This window comes from Lepisma saccharinum, chromosome 5, assembly GCF_977018435.1.
Source record: "Lepisma saccharinum chromosome 5, izLepSacc3.1, whole genome shotgun sequence".
In the NCBI taxonomy this organism is placed as follows: Eukaryota; Metazoa; Arthropoda; class Insecta; order Zygentoma; family Lepismatidae; genus Lepisma; species Lepisma saccharinum.
The window spans coordinates 38673273-38691342 of record NC_139233.1 but is presented as its reverse complement, the minus strand read 5'-3'; the positions used below and the strand labels follow the sequence as shown (position 1 = coordinate 38691342).

Genomic DNA, 18070 nt, shown 5'->3' with positions numbered 1-18070 from the left:
TGATTTTAATAGTAGGAAAATTTTACTTAGCGTTTTTAATATAAGAACAGGTCAGTTGTGATGGAATCCCAATATTTTATCCTATCCATGTACGCCTAATCCTTGACATCGACGAAGCTTCGTGGGCAACCGTGAAGCCGATTAACCGACCTGAAGAAGAGGACAGTGGTCCTTGAAACGTTGCCAATTACTCAACACATACTTACTGAATGTAAGCAAAAATAAGTTATATTTTATTTATACTCGCATGTAATGATTCAATTTCTTCTTTTCATGTAGGTCCAGTCCCAACTAGCCTAACTGTGCATAAAGTGGACTTAAAACATCAATACAATCAATCATGCAATCAAAGTATTAGTAAATAACTTTGAGGAAACAGGTAACACTGTGAGGAAGAGTGGTGGAAGTGAATTGTGTGATGGAAAATGAGGGACACCTGCGTGATGTCATTTTCAAGTAATTGGACATTCTGTGCCGTGACATGTATGTACAAGATGTTTCTAAGCATTCATCCCAAATTATAAGCATTCTGCTTTCATTTTCTATAAAGTAAAGTACTCCCCTGTGCATAGCACCATGCCATGAAGGCGTATAGGGGGTGTGGGGGTAACGCCCCACACTTTCTTGATCCGGTTGTGCATGGGGGTGATGTGATCAGCATCACGACCCTGACTGCCTTTACCCCCCAGGGTTTCCCCCAGGTAGCCATGTTATTCGACGCTGGGTGGGTGCCAGGGCCGCTTCCATCGTTAGAAAAGTTCCCGGATTTGAACCGGCCGGGGATCGAACCCGGGACCTTTAGCATGGTAGTCAGACGCGTTACCGACTGAGCCACAGTGGCCTGTTTCACTGCCACACCCTGTATAACATGCATCAATATGGAACATTTTATATTTAAGCCCAAAATGCAAGAAAGTTGGATTTTAGTGATGTTTTTTAAGCATAAAATTTCTTGAAATTCGAAAAACAAAATTGCATTTTATGTTAAATTAGCATTATCTTGTGATTTCAAAATGCATAAATGTGTTTAGAACATATCACTGAGCATACATATATGACTTTTTGGCAAAAATTAATATTTTCAGTGTTACCGCATTTGTAAAAAAATAAGGTCTCTACTGATCATCCATCCAGCTTATCACCATTAACTTAATTACAGAGAAACCGCAATTTTACATTTTCTTGCAATATACAGTCAATCTTCATGCTCTCAGTAAAATAACATATAATATTTTTTTTTACAATTTTTTCACTCTTTTACATTTTAAGTGTTTCCTCTTGGTCACCTGAAGGGCAGCAAATTGAGGTTTCACTCTACATTTAACACTACAAATAGGCACAAGAACATTAGCTCACCAGGTAATCCATTACTGCCATATGGGCTTTGTGGGTTAGAAGTAGCACTGCCTGGACTCGGTACGTTGCTGATGGGCGAATTGGGACCTGGGCTAAGATGCGGGTGCGGATGAGTGGCAGAGCTGAAACCACTTGGGGTGTACGATACATTATGTGGCATGGCTGGTTCCGGCAGCTGCTGAAACGGGAGCAAGGAGTGTCCTGGTGCGAACTCACTATGTCGAGGTACGAGTACCGGAGGCAGAACTGCAAAATAATGAAAATAGAATTTATTAAGTAAAGTTTAGATCAGTTGGTGCATTACTGTGTCATTATTTTCCTGTAGTTTACAGTTATTACAAGCATAAGAAAACAGTTTTTATTTCTGATGTCATTACACAGATGGCTTATTGAGATGAAGGTTAACCCAGTAGAATCATGGGAAATGGTTCGATGGTTTACTGTATGCGCAAATTACAATTACTTTATATTTGATGGCAAAATCTATCAGCAAAGTAATGGCCTATTAATGGGAAACCCAGTATCCGGAATCATCTCCAGCATTTTCCTTCATTACATAGAATCTCCAATTGTTAATGTGATAGGTGCGGATATCAAACTCTACATCACATAAGTAGATGATGTGCTAATTATTGCTAAAAATGAGAACACCATCATCGACGTATTTAAATTGTTAAATGAATCACATCGTCGCATAAAATTCACTTGCAAACCCATGAATAACAATGTAATTTCTTTCCTTGATCTGCAAATTAAGACAGCTGACTCAACAATTCAAACATCAGTCCATAGGAAAAAATTAGCGGGGGAAAAATACATCCATGCCAATTCAGAACATTCGCATATAACAATGGATAACATATTTTTTCCTGAGAGCACCAAGACTATGTTCTAATAATGAGGATATCAAAAGTGAAGAAGAAAGGCTTTTTAATATAGCAAAAGAAAATGGCTTTCACACTAACAGAATAAACCAAATCAAAAAACAAGTCAAAGAAAACTAAAGGAAAAGAGAAATACAGACAAAGATGAAAAATCTGTTGAAAAGAAATTTGTGTGCATTCCATTCCACAAGGGATTCTCACATAAAATTGCAAAAATTTTTAGAAGTTTTAATTTCAAAATTGTTTTTAAATCACCAAGAAGTTTGGAATGTACATTTAATGAATTCAAAATGAGAAACTCTCTACCAGATGTGGAAACCACAGGAATATATAATATAGGGTCTTTCATTAAGAGTGATACTTTTTAAAATTTGAATAAAAAATAAACCACTCAACGTATCAAAGTAAATTGTGCTTTATTTTGAAGCTTAGACATTGCAGTTATGTTCTGAACAAAATATCGTTCAAATGTCCACCACGTCTTTGAACACACTGACGCACACGATGGCTCCAATTGTTACTCACTCTGTCCAACATTAGTGGCGTTATGTCAGCGATAGCCTGACGAATGTTCACCTCCAAATGTTCCAAAGTTCGTGGCTTGTCAGCATAGACCTGGGCTTTGATGTAGTCCCAAAGAAAAAAATCCATGGGTGTTAAATCACACGACCGTGGCGGCCAATTCACACATCCACGTCTTGAGATGATCCGGTCGCCAAAGTTCTCCCTCAGCAAATCGAGCGTAGCATGAGCTGTGTGGCACGTAGCGCCATCCTGCTGGAACCACATGTTTTCAATATCTATGGTCTCAAGTTCTGGCCACAGAAATTCGTGTAACATGAATTTGTAGCGGTTGCCATTGATGGTAACGGTTCTTCTCTCATCATCTCGAAAGAAATAAGGTCCAATGACGCCGCCACGTCATAAACCGCACCACACAGTGCGTTTTTCTGAATGCAATGGCACCTGATGGACCACTTGTTGTTTTCTTCTCGCTCCAATAACGACAATTTTGCATATTGACGAATCCACTAAGACAACAATGCACCTCGTCTGAGAAGATGATTTTTCCACTGAAATCAGGATCAGTGGAGCCATCGTGTGAGTCAGTGTGTTCAAAGCCATGGTGGACATTTGAACGATATTTTGTTCAGAACATAACTGCAATGTCTAAGGTTCAAAATAAAGCACAATTTACTTTGATACATTGAGTGGTTTATTTTTTTAAAAAAATTAAAAAAGTACCACTCTTAATGAAATACCCTTTATAAGTTGTTCATGTTCAAAGGATTATGTGGGACAAACAGCAAGGAAAATGGCAATAAGATGGCTCGAACACGATTTGGACATTATAAATCTAAACCCAAGAACAGGTTTGTCAACTCATATCATCGAAGAGAAGCATTTGATTAAAAAGAGAAGGGTTTTAAAAAGATTAACGGGAAACACAGAGTTGAATGTCTGGGAAGCTTCGTTCATTGCAGAAGAACACTGGAATAAATTAATAATGAAAATGGTAACGTAGATCCAGTATGGAGTTTTCTTTTTCACAAATGGAGTAAGCCACCATTTTTAAAATTTAATGTAACAGAAAACATCAAGAGACTGTGAAAACAATTATGAATTTGAATTACCTGATTATATTTGGGATTCATAATTTAAAAAAAATCTGAAATAAAAATAAAACATGACTGCTTTTTTCACAGTTAAGTTGCTATATTACAACAATGTAACATTGACAACTTCCATTATATAACGGATTCTTTTTGTTTAAAAAAATACTAACCATTGTTATAACTGTATCTTTAGTCAAAATGAAAATAAATGTCTGATGAAAGGAGCGTGTGTTCTCCTGAAACGTCACAAAGAAAAACTGTTTTCTTATGCTTGTAATAACCGTAAACTACAGGAAAATAATTCTATAATGCAATCAATGCGTACATACAAGAAAAACTATTACTGTGTCAATTGCTCTTTCTTTCGACTTTAGCTAAACATGTTTATTCCGCTAAGTAGCTGAAGACCAGTTTTAGCATGTTACTCTAGGTTTCGCCACATCATTGTGGCTTCTTCAGGAGTTCAGACAAGAATAATCAAAGTTTAAAACACGGGAAGGTAAGTTGGGTTAAAAATGTTAAAATAGGTAACTTGGGTTAAAAAGGTTAAAATTGGATTGGTTACCTGTTGCTGTTCTACATGAGTAATCGGTTATGCATTTTACTCAAACAACATGACTTAAATTTGTCTAACAAACCAGGAAACAAAGCATGTCATTTAGTGAACACACATAAGGAAGGAATAGTCACTAAATAATTTCCGAATATGTACCTGCAGCTAGGACAAACCAAGAGGAACATCTGAACAAGAATTCATGATAAACTAGATACCGTATTTATGCATGTATGTATAATGTGTGTGTGTATGTATCATGTGCGTTTCGGATGGGGAAAATCAACAAACTATTATGTCTCCCTGATGAGGGTTGGCTGTAGTAGAAGAAAGAGGTCAAAATTATGTTATGGATTTGCAGCACTCAGGAAGTTAGTTTCTATTATTTCTTGCCCGACAAATACCGCTGATGTACATCCTGTGTAATGGGAAGTGCATTCTTGAATTCTGCCGGAATGGCACAGTTTTTTCTGAAAAATCATGGAAAATGGCTATTTCACTTTTATAGTTGTTTTTTTTAATAATTATTATTACTAGAGATATCCAACCTGTTAATTTGTATTTGCACCTGTTGATATATCCTTTTTTATATGCAGTGTCATAGTGAAAACATGCGTTGTTTCATGTTGGCTGTCTGAATTATCCCTTGCATAATATGCACCACAGTTTTTGGGGTCAAAATTTTGGAAAAAAGTGAGTAATATACATTAATATTAATAGAAACAAAAATCAGGTTTGTGTTTTAAACTTGGACTATTCTTGTCTCAACTCTTGAAGAAGCCCCATAATGTGGTGAAAGCTAAGTAAGTATGTGCCAAAACTGGACTTCAGCTACTTAGCGAAATGATGGCATTTGGTGTAAGTTACGCCTTACCTAAGTTCCCTGGCATATTCAAGCAATTTTAAAATTATTTTGCAGATTATTCTGTGTGTCTTAACATGTTAATAACCAAGTTCTAAGTCTTACACTGCACAAGAGAACCAAGTTTGCTGAACACTGTTCAATATAAATTAACAAAAATTAAAAAAAAAATTTATATGTAGAATATCTTTCCTTGAGAAGATGATAAAAAATGGATTTATATTTATTTCCAAATCTATTTCACTAATGTGTTAATTTCCTGACTTTTTCCACATCACTGGGAACCATGTAATTGGTCCCAAAGTTATAACATAGTGTCAAAAATTTAAAAAAGAAAGCAGAGGACATCACAAAAGTGCACCATTTCAGCTCATGTACCCATGATGATTACATGAAGAATAAATTTCTTGTAGATGTAACAGACAAAACTAATTACACAAGTAGAAAATACAGTCGAAACCGGTTATATTGACTCCGAAGGGACCGCCAATTTATGGTCATTATAGCCGATAGTCGCACAAACCAGTTTCTTTATTTTTCCTAAACATTTCAAATACTTAAGTTTTATGTTTTAAACTTGTTGTATGTGCTATAATAGTCGTGAATGAAACATGCTCGTTCCAGTTACTGTATTACAAAAAATTATTACAATACAAAAATGAAAATACAGTACAGTACTCTTGTTACGTTACGTGCCTGAGCAGCTGAACCCAATGACAAACATAGGAAGAAACAGTTGGCGGAAACAACGATACATGGCAGCACGACTGAAACGCGGAAAGTTAATTTACTAATGAAATAACAGGAGACAGAAAGTGATTTAAATTAGACAAAACAAATGAAAGATAATGAGTGAAGATTAAATCATTGTAAATATAGAATAAGAAACAAAGTAATAGAGGAAATATAATGATTAACATATGAGGGTCACTATTTATATTTTGAGCCTAACAATGAAAAAACAGGAATTTGGCATTGAAAACTGCTTTATTGTTTTTCCAAGTATTCTCCTTTATGGTCAAAACACTTTTGCATTCGTTTGAACCATTTGTCAAAGCAGTTTTTCCAATCTTCTTGAGACACCTCCATAATATGGTTTTTGAAAGCATCAACAGCATCTTCCGCCGACGAAAATCGTTGTCCACGCAATTTATTCTTGACATTCGGGAACAAGAAGAAGTCATTGGGTGCCAAATCAGGACTGTACAGCGGATGACCCATCAATTCGATTTTTTGACTGTTCATAAAGTCGGTTGTTAGACGAGATGTGTGACAGCTGGCATTGTCTTGATGAAGAATGATCCGACGGCGTTTGTTTGTTTTCCGTATTTGACCGAAGACCTCTGGCAAACAAATTGTTGTGTACCATTCAGAGTTGACCGTTCTACGTTCCTCTAAAGGCACAGTTGCCACATGACCAGTTTTCCCGAAAAAACAGGCGACCATTTGTTTCGATGTCCTTCGAGCGCGAACAACTTTTGTTGGATTGGGTTCATCTTGAAACACCCATACAGTCGACTGCTGTTTACGTTCCGGCTCATATGCATATATCCATGATTCGTCACCTGTTACAATCTTATATACGTCTTTTGAAGCACCACGATTGTATTTATTGAGCATTTGTTTGCACCAATTGACGCGAGCGTCTTTTTGAGTTTTTGTCAAATTGTGTCGGATCCAACGAGAACACACCTTTCTCACAGCTAAATGATCATGTAATATTTTATATATGCTGGTGGAACTAATGCCTATGGTTGCCTCAATCTCACAGTATGTCACATGACGATCTTGCAGTATTAGGTTTTGCACAGCATCAATGTTTTCTTGAACAACAAATGATTTTGGACGACCTTCGCGAATCTCGTCGGTGAGCGAATGGAGGCCACGATTAAATTCGTTATACCAGCGTTTCACAGTGGCAAAGGATGGGGCTTCATCGCCAAATGTGGAAGTAAGTTGATCGATGCACTCTTGTCTTGATAATCCATGTCGAAAATCGTAAAAAATCACCGCACGAAAATGTTCACGAGTTAATTCCATTTTATTGTTGTCGCGCAATCTCCAAGGCAACATAAACAACACAAATCAAGCTATTGACAAAACATTTGAAGTATGTTATGGGAAAGAGAAAGTAAACGAAAACCTAAGACGCGATTTAAAAAATGTAAGAAAATGGGTGAAGGCGAATAACGTATTTCTAATTAGGTCTGATAAAGAAAACAAGATGGTTATCATGGACAGAGAGGAATATCACCAAAAATTAGAAGATAGCTTTAAAGGTAACGATTTTGAGAAAATAGAGAAAGACCCTATTAATAAGATTAGAAGAGAGATCAAAAAAGGGGTAGAGACAAGCATTACATTGGGCACAAGCGAAAAGAAAATCCTTATTAAGGAAATTAAAGTTGGCAACATACCAATTGCTTTTGGAATACCTAAGACACACAAACAAGGCATACCACTTAGACCTATTATACCAACATACAAACATCCTGGATATGGGCTAGCAAAATTGCTGGTAAAAAGAATAAGGAAGGTAAATGAGAACACCCAATATAGCGTTAGGAATGCCGTAGAAGTTAAAGAATGTATAGAAAATCTGGAAATTGATGACGAGGATACAATAAGTAGTTTTGATGTTGTTAACTTATACCCAAGTGTACCGAGGGGGCGGGCGGGAGATTGTTTACTAAGGTGGCTGTTAGAAAAAGGAATAGACATCCTAACTGCTTGGGAATATGTACGATGGTATAACCTTGTAACGGAATATAACTTTTTCTATGTCAATGACAGTATTTATAGACAAAAAGAAGGCTTGGCGATGGGAAACCCCATTTCGGGTATAGTAGCGAGCATTTTTATGCACTTCATTGAGAAGGCAGCTTTGGAAAAAACAGGAATGGGTATTAAATATTATGGGAGATACGTTGATGATATCTTGATTATAGGAAAGGGGGTAGCACTGAACAAGGTCTTTGAAGAATTAGAAAAACAAGACGAAAGAATAAACTTCACTAGGGAAAACTTAAGCGATGGAAAAATCAATTTCCTGGATCTTAGTATCTTGAAAGAAGGGAATAGGATTAGAACAGGAGTACATCATAAACCCCTATCGGGGAACTTATATTAACAAGGAATCGGCGCACCCCGAAATAACAAAGAAAAACGTATTCCTTAACTTTTTTATTAGGGCCGGTAGACTATGCAATAATGAAAAAGAAAAAGACAACGAAATTCGGTGGATAAGAAAAACAGGATTAAAAAATGGATACACAAATAGAGAAATGGATAAGATAGCGGAGAGAGCACGGAAAATTATTAGGAAAGAAGGGGATCAAAAAGAGGGGGAAAAAATCGAAAATAGGAGGGTAAAGTACGTTGGCATCCCTTACCATCAATCCGTATCGGAAAAAATCGGAAAAATAACGAGATTTTGGAATCGTTTGCGGGATGAAAGCACCAAAGAATGTAGAGAAATACTTCACCGATTATAAGAAAGGAAAGACAACTAGGGAAATACCGGAAAAACAGAAGGGGGTTTATCGAATAGAATGCCAATGCGGGAAGGAGTACATAGGACAGACGGGCCGAAATATGGGTAAAAGATGGAGCGAGCATGAAAAGGACATAAGGGAAAAAGTTCCCAAAACGGGTCTCTCAGAATATATTTTGGAAAGTGGGCATAGAATCGCAAAAAAAGAGGTAATCAGAAAAGAGGGGAGGAAATTAGGAAGAAACGTGTATGAAACAGCGAGTATTTGTAGAGGGGGGAAGAGTAATCTTAATAGGGACGAAGGAAATTTGGAAGAAGGGTGGATCAATTTCCTCAAAAAATGGGATAAAGCCTGGAAGATTGAACCCAATATCGGTTTCCACGTCACTCCGGAAGTTATGCAAGCTGCAAGAGAGGAACGTGAATTCACGTTGGATTTGTGACGTAATAAGGGGAAACGAGAAAATTAAGGGGAGGGGAAATATTCGTTGAGAATTGACCTTCATGTGGATAGATAAGCACAGTTGGGTAGGAAAGGCCAAACCTGCAGGTTGCATTGTGATTTATGCAGGTTTTTTAGAATTTTAACTTTTTTACCTGTGAATAGGTCTACTGTACAAGTTTTATTAGGGAACGGCTTGGTTTTTACGTACTTCTAATAGCAAAAACTTAATATTTTAAATGTACCCTAACCAACCCTTAACCACAATCCTCATATTACATTTTTGACGCAGTACAATGCCAAGTACTTAGTTTTTATACGAACCTGAGGAAAGAGATAGTCAATCTCTGAAACGTCGTTCTACAATAAGAGCACTATACTCACATACGTAAGTACAATTTTTAACTTTCCTTTTCTATATTCTGGATTTGTGAGTAACACGCGACAAACCTATAAAATGCTATGTTATGGTCAATAATGCCAGACGATTCCGTGCAAACGTCAAATCGCGCCTAACTTCAATCAGTGTTGCCAAGGCTGAAAATATAAATAGTGGCCCTCGTAATACCCGTGAACTGTACATATAGGGGATTAAAGAAGTCCAAGATGCTGATTCGAATCCGTGCCTTTTCTTTCTGGTGAGAAATAAACCTAGTTAGATTTTTGGTTGTTCCTCTTGGAACTATATCAATATTTGTTGCCCAAAGCACTACGGTTGTGCTATTTGACTTTAATCGCATTGGACCAAAGGTAGCGTTGCTATATTAGCGATCCTTGGTTGTCCTCTGGTCGTCATCTTGGTGGTGCTACATCAAGATTTGTCGCCCCAAAATACATCAGAATCTTTTTAGGTATATTTGGACTTCATGCCAAAGAAAGGGGAAGAGAAGGTTAATCTTTCCTAGAAGAAAGAACAAGTTGATCTTTCTAAAAAAGAGGTAGTTAATCCTTCTACTGAAGAATAGAAGTAAGTAGTTAATCCTTCTACAGAAGAATAGAAGAAATTGAACCTTCTACAGAAGAATACTAGTAGGGTCATTCCATGCCATTTCAAAGAGGTCATGGCACCCACCAACTCAGATTTCCATTAAATTTGTTATACACCCTTCCTTTATGGTTGAAAGAAACCCCCTAAATTCATTGGCTTTCATTTGCAGAATAGGTTCATTGATCGGCACATTACTTGTTCTTTGCTGCTTAAACTATGTAAGTAAATCTTCTTCAATGGCTTCGTGTTCAGATGATCTTGCCCACTTGATTTTTAGAGAATTTTGTTCCTTTTCTTTGGCGACATCTTGACAGCGATGCTTATCTGGACTATTTAACAGACATACTGATTTGAAATCTACAATCTACTGAAAACAAGAGTTTGAAATAAGCGTTACATAGTTGTCCGCAATCCCCAAAAACGTAAAAAAAACAACAACATTGGACATTATACCTGATACATTTCTCTGAAAATGTGATAAAAATACGTAGTTTTATGCGATATGTCGTAATAACAGTGTTTATATAGGATTTAGACGAGACCGTTAGACTTTGCCCTTATACACAATATGTCGTTACAAGCAATGTCGCTATAAACGGTTTCGACTGTATATGTTTAACACCAGACATGAAACAGAAAAAAATAAAACATATGTACCAATAAAACAAATAAGTATTGTGCAGCAAGGCAATTCCTAAAAACTTACACCCTATCATAAAAAAACAACATTGCAGCACTTATTACATATTGATTTTGTCATTATGTGAGTTATCTGTCAAAAAATGCATATTTTTGAAGAATCTTAGTAAGATTTTCTAACAGCAACAATTTTATCCAGACTACTATTAATACAGAGCTAATTATTTGGATACTTGTACTGCAACTTTCAGTTATTATTGAACGTGCCATCTCTCCAATTAAGGAAGCTAATCACACTATAATCACATCATAGAAGTTACCTATTATGCTTTCTAAATTACAGTTCATGTTACAAATGATAAGTACCTGGACTCTCCACACGCTTATAATGGTAAGGGTTTATACAAACTTCCTTCTGCTTCGCTGAAAAGGGATATTGGCAACACTCGAGGGGTTTGAGTTCATGATGTGACTGAAGATCAGGCCACCTCCAAACTCTGCAATATATTACGTGTGGCAGACCTTTCCTATGCGATACCTAAATTGCAGAATACAAGTTTTAGATCTTAGCACCCTGTTTCTTACACAGCAATGTAAATAAAATACACTTATAGGTTGATACATTGTTTGACATACCAAAGAATTAAAAATATTAGAACATGTTCCTATATTACATATTACTAGGGCTAGGATTTTCATGACATAGCATGTTTTTTTTTTGGTAAGGGTGATGTGTTCCCTAAATACAGTAGAACGTCGTTTACTGGGACCAAAGGTTATGCAGATAATCCAACATGTGTTTATTTAACAACGAAAAGCAAGTACAGTATAGGTTTTACATATTTAATAAAGAAAAGCATGTACAGTACACAAAGAAGCACTCTTAAAAAACAGTACTGTACTGCTAGTTTCTGATAACAATGCTAGGTTGACTAATTCGAAGTTGCTTGGCAGGTGTTCCCACCCCTTCAACTTAATTGTTGAAGAGTCCCTTACTCAACTTTCTTTCTGCAGGGTTGCCGGTCCATTTAAAAAAAACTGAAACACATCTAGATCCAATGTACAATTGAAGAAATTGCTAAAATTTGTTCAAAACTGAATCTTGTTTTTTTGAGTGTGCAGATAACTAATGACGTTCTACTGTATGTAGAAATTCATATTATGAAGAAACTAATTACATTAAGGTGCTTCTTATGGGCATATTTACACGTATTTGGCCATTTCTATGTGATAGAGAATAGATTTTCATTCATATTCAGAACATTTTTGTTTTTTCAATGAATATACAGCCATTTGCAAAGTGAAATCGTTCTAACTTTATGTTCACTTAAGTTGTTGAATTTTTTCAATTATATGTCCCAGTTTATTTCCAGAAAAATTGTGAAAACCAGCCTCCTTTTCTAACATTTCTTTGGAGCAATCTGGAGTACCACTAGTGGACCAGGAGAAGTTGTGGATAAAACTGTGAATAACTTGCATGGTGCTTGTGGCAACAAATGTCAACAAAAATGAGGAAAGTTTTGGAAAAAACAAATGGTATCATACATTGTGCTCTAATTGCGGGAAAAATTTTCTCTCAATACTAGAGAGCTTGAGCCGAATGACATTGTTTACATTAAATATGCTCCTCTTGTGTCAACCAAAGTAGAAAGAAGCTTTTGTCAGTACAAGGCTTTGTTGGCTGACAATAGGCAATAATTTTTATTTGATAATTTATAGAATGTATTCACTGTACATTTCAAATCAGGGCACATAAAGTGAACTAAAAATAGTATGTAAAAATATCTCAAATAAACAACGTTAAATTGTATAAGTTAAGTTTAACACTACTTACGTGAGTGAGTATGAAGCTTTTTTGGAACAATGTTTCAGGGTCCTACTGCCCCCTTCATCAGGTTCGTTAACGCGGCACTATGTTCAGTGCTTAGGAAAATATTTACAAACCTGATGAAGGGGGCAGTAGGACCTTGAAACGTTGTTCCAAAAAATTTAAATTTAACTTAATACAATGTAATGTTGTTTATTTCATTTAATAGTAAGTAATACGCACCAATCTATAATATGATAAAATATCTCAGCATATGTTAAATATTGATGTTTGAAACAGTTCAGTTGCAAGAGCATATTTTTTTAAAATTTTAGGTCATAAGAGCAATTTTTATTTTGCATATTTTGGTGATTTCTTGGTCATAAAAACTCTAACCCTTAATATTACATTGGCAATTTACGTATTTTGCACTTTAATTAGTTTCACGTTTGGTCCACAGTTAGGAAAATTCTGTTTTATACTCACTACACCTAAACCATTTATCCTTTATCATGCATAGCACCTGGAAGTATGCCACTTGCTGGCGAAATCTGACATACATATCACTTTAACTCAAGCACATAGTTTTCCAAACCAAGGTTTCTCTTTAGCAAGCATACTGCAACTCTGATCAACATGTTATTAGAATGCCGTGAATGTCAGTATTATATTTTATATGTGCGGATGTAATGTGCTGAAGAAGGAACTTGCTAAGGTGATAGATGGTAGACCAATACATGTTAAGTTATAATGCTGCAACATAAGTACATATTCGAAAAATAAATGGATTAAAGGAAGGAGGACCACAAGGGCTAATTACCAAGTATTATGAAGTGTTAGAGGGCAATAATGGAGGAATGGGGGGTACACTCATGGCTGATATGTAGGTCCTCTCCCATCTGTTATGTACCGAGCGGTGTATTAGGGTAGGACGTTGATGATCGCTATCCGAGTCATTGAAGGGGATATTGTGGTGGCTGGTATGCAAAAATAATATTTATACACATTTTTTGATAATAACTGACACAGGAGAACTAATGCATGTGAATGCAAACATTCTCATTTGAAAAAAAGAGTGAGTGGCAGTACAAGGACAATGTTTGAAACATCTGCGACAAACCTACAGAATAACTTTACTTGTAATTGTGAAATTTTTAATTAAAATAGATCTGCATGCAAGAATTAAGGGATTAGGTACTTCTGCCAGCAGGCATCTCTCACTCCAAGCTGCTATATGCACTGCATTCAAGAGATACAAATGAACGCATAGTACTTTCCTTTTTCTGTAATGTCATTCAGTCTTGACTCCTTTAATCAGATAACCCTAAAGGCTTGGGTGGACCTTTGGCCAATGCAAGGGCAGCTGTTTTAGACTTTTCCTCTCTTTTCGAAAAACTATTATGAAGCATTCAAGTGAACCTTCATCTAGATTGCTTCCGCTGCTGTCTAGATATTCTCAATAATTTTGTGACTATGTAAGTCAGCTAAACTATTGAGAATATCAGACAACAGCAGAAGCAACCGGACAAAGATTCACGTCAATGCTCTAGAAGGAATTCTAGGCATATGTAATTTTTTAGAAGTAGCAGATTTTCAAAATGGCATTAAGCCAAGCCTTAATAGTGTTTCCGCTTATCTCTATATATATCAAAAAAATGAATATTGCGTTGCCTTTTGGCACACAGATGAATTAAGAAGAAATTTAAGGAAAAATACAAATGTGAACCAAACTTGAGCCTGGGTCTCTGGCATACCATGCCGAGAGGTACTTTGCAACATCAAGGCAACAGATTCAAATGGAGTATCACTGACACACCATTCCCACACAGGCAACAGCCAGTGATGTGATAGCACTTACCCAACCAGTTGCAGGGTGACATGTGGTCAGAACGACGAATCCAAAGTCATCGTCAAAGGTTTCCATGACCAGATTACGTTACTCATTTGTAGCTCTCCAATTTCCTCATGGTGGTGGTGGTGGCCACCGGTCCCACACACAGGCCGAAATCTCAGGAGAAAAGTTATGCTTTCCCCCTGAAGACTCGAACATGCATGCATCCCGTAGTCGGACCCCAAAGCATGACTTCTTTAACCACACAGACACGGTGCAGACCCACACAGGTAAAGCAGAGGGAATAGTCAGACAAAGCAACCACTGTTGTGATAAATCAGTGAAGTAGAACAATGGTACAGTATTCTCAAAACCGAGCTTAGATTCTTGGCCAAGTCTGCACAATTTCTATATTTCCTTATGTTACATCTCCAGTGTGTGCCAAAAAGAAAGGATCAGAAGGTAATACGGTACTACTTTACTATACCAGAGACACCTATCAATGATTTATTTTGCAATTTTTTACATTGCTAACGTACTATTCTGCATTGCGGAACATTTATTTAGGTGAAATAATGAATTTCTAACGAAAATAATGTCTATTTCTTACATTAACGAGTACTTACTGTTGTTCCTTATTTCCCACAAACCATCCACGGCTAGCCCCAAAAACCATTGACATTAGCCCAAAAATTCACGATAGCCCCACAAACCATCACGGGGACGAGGTATGCCTACTAGGTTAGGTTAGGCCTGTTAGGTTAGGTTCCACTCCTTTCGTTCAATTTAGCATATACGGACATGCTCTCGTGCAGAAAGCAAATGGCGGCAGCAGCAATAGCGCGTCGGAAATAGATTTTCGTATAAAACCACATGCATTCGCATTAAAATGGATCAAAACTACATTCCCGAACATCAGGAACGTTACAAAAAATGATTTGCATAAGTACTTTCTCCTGTAAATTTGAAGAAATCCGTCTCTGGTATAGTAAAGTGTTACCGGTAACACATTTCTATTATAACCCACACCCTCCACACCATTTTTTTCTAATGTCGCCACTGACACAAAGTCTAGCACTAAACAGGTTAGGGTTCAAGAGCACTGGAAAGAAGGGTCTTGTCAACCTTTAAAACTACATATGGCACTATGTATGGCATGTTGTTGTAGCACTCATGAATAGTAAGAAAGCTGCAAGAAATAAACCACAAAAACAAATATACCTAATTAGTGCTAATCGAATACATTGCACAACTTTTACCTGTAATCTGCCATCTAAACTTCTCGGAATGGTGACACATTTACTTGGTTGTCCTGGGCAACTAAGTGCCTTTTCCAATTCTTCAATGGCACCTTTCTTCTTTTTTAACTTTTTCACAAGAGAGTCCACTGCCTTCTCTGCCCACTTTTCTTCCTCGTCACCTTGCTTCCATCCCAAGAGTTTCTTCACAGCAGGGCTCGTGAAACTAAAAAGGCTATTGAGGGAGGACATAGGTCCAGAACCTGATGACTCTGCTTCTTCCGGGTCCATGATGGACAAGGGCATTAAAGACAGCAATTATCGAAGATCAAGAACCCTGTAAAAAAAAAAAAAAGTATGTATTTTACTAAGTTTTAAAAAGTAATATTACACTGGTAAAAATTTACTATCCTTCGGACACCTCTAATTTTTTCATTTCGTCAATTTTTGACATTCGTACTTATGTATCTGCTTCGCGGAACATTCCTGTAGGTGTATCAACGTTGTTTTGATGAAATGAATTGCAATTTTTCATATTACCAGTACGTCTTCCAATTTCTAGATCCTGATACTAACACGACACCAAATTTTAACTATGTTTCCTAACCTAACAGAACTAACCTAACAACGTGCCAATGGTTCGTGGGGCTAGCGCCAATGGTTTCCTTTCTTCACAACCGCGTGTTCAATTAGAAAATCCACTGGATCCTCCACACCCGGTACAAACTTCACCACGCATCCAGGACATGTCATCCTTCTAACTCTCGTTGCAAACGCAGGCAGTTCGAAACACTGGATACCCAATGAACATGAACAAAACACAATCACGACGCGTGATGGTATACGAAGGTGTACGCGCCAAACGCTATTCTCCGTCGGAGAATAAATTTTCAATGAACAACATGAATTTCAGTTATGAAACATTCCCACATCACACAAAACACCTTCCCGATGTTCGACAATGCTACAGGAACTTATTACGGTAAGTAGTTTCTTCTGTAAAAATAAATAAATGTGTCCGAAGGATAGTAAACAAGTACCAACTTATTTTTTGTATGGTAAGGATATATATGATAAGGTCTTGCAAGTTAACTAAAATAGACAGAACATCAGGAAATCTAAATTTTGAAATGTGTCACAGTAAAGCAAATCAGAGCAGCTTCTTTCACTAGTAAATGCACCTGTGGGCTATTAACACACAATACACTGTAGCAGGCTTAAAAAAACTATAGGCTACAAAGTTTCTAAAATTTGATTCAGGTGATGAACATCCAAAGCAGAACGAGAGATCCAAAATATCTACACTTGCATGGACATCTTGTACATATGTAAGCTACAGTGTTTAACGAAGCAGAAAATCGAATCAGAATGGAAATTCATATTAAATTTTAAACTACATACTCCACATGTGGGTAAAATAATACGGCCGAACACTTGTATCTAGTCAGTTTCATGACTTTACTACATGGGTTTGGCTATTTATTATTTTTATAAAGCAGGTACCATATTTGAGCAATTGCTAATTATTATCTACAAGTTACAAACCCATTGTACGGTGTACATTGGAATTTTCGATGATAGTGCACATATTGCCTAATTTTAATGACACGATTCTCTGAATGTGCGTCAAGACAATGTCGATTACTCACACACTCATTTTAAACTAATCGAACTCAAACTTAGGCATGCTGGTGGTGTACATACTCCTGGAGTTCAAAGAAAAAGAAAATACAACATGCCTACTAAAGTTTGGAAATTGAAGCTTACAGGCTTCCTATATGTTCACTCTGTTTATTTTTTCATTGTTTAGATTAATCAGTCAAGTTTTCGCACTAAACATTTATCTACTCCTCACTGGCGACATTATGTCTACCGACTTTATCTCGGAATATAAGATTTCGAAATTAATCAAAACTACGTTCCACTTACCATATAAAGTGTCCTTATTCCCTTACACACCCGGGTTTATGTATACATAATATCAAATTACTGTTAAGAGAATCATTAAACTTAAGGCGGACTGCTATATAACCGATGCTACAAATTTCATTTGGCGACTGCAAGACGGCGATCCTGGCAACAAAAGTTAGTATCACTCCGCTAACGGAGCAAAGAACAACCACAACAAAGCTGAACTTCTACGAAGAATACTAGACTTGCAATAAAGTCCTCCGTTATTAACTGTAATACTAGAGAAAAAAACATTTTATTCTTCTGATGTTACATCATCGTATGAGAGTTCGAACAACATTCTGTTTCATGTCGTCTACTTTCTGCAGCGGATTTACTATATTAGAAACCTCTTGTGACGTCACACGAAGGGCGACTTGATGTCGGTGTGAATCTGTGAATGCTGTTTCT

At 36.7% G+C, this 18070-nt stretch overlaps 1 protein-coding gene across 1 annotated transcript in view; it reads right to left on the bottom strand.

Annotated features, from left to right (window-relative positions):
• The window catches only part of Mad (mothers against decapentaplegic homolog 1), a 41336-nt gene extending 23557 nt beyond the window's left edge, over window positions 1-17779 (bottom strand). Inside the window, exons 1-4 of the mRNA XM_083122454.1 lie at window positions 17639-17779; window positions 15731-16046; window positions 11200-11371; window positions 1357-1602 (exon numbers count right to left, since the gene is read on the bottom strand). Coding sequence (XP_082978580.1) covers window positions 1357-1602; window positions 11200-11371; window positions 15731-16015 — 703 coding nt within the window. The 5' untranslated portion in view covers window positions 16016-16046; window positions 17639-17779. The remainder of the gene's footprint in view (window positions 1-1356; window positions 1603-11199; window positions 11372-15730; window positions 16047-17638) is intronic.
• Window positions 17780-18070: the final 291 nt, after the last annotated feature.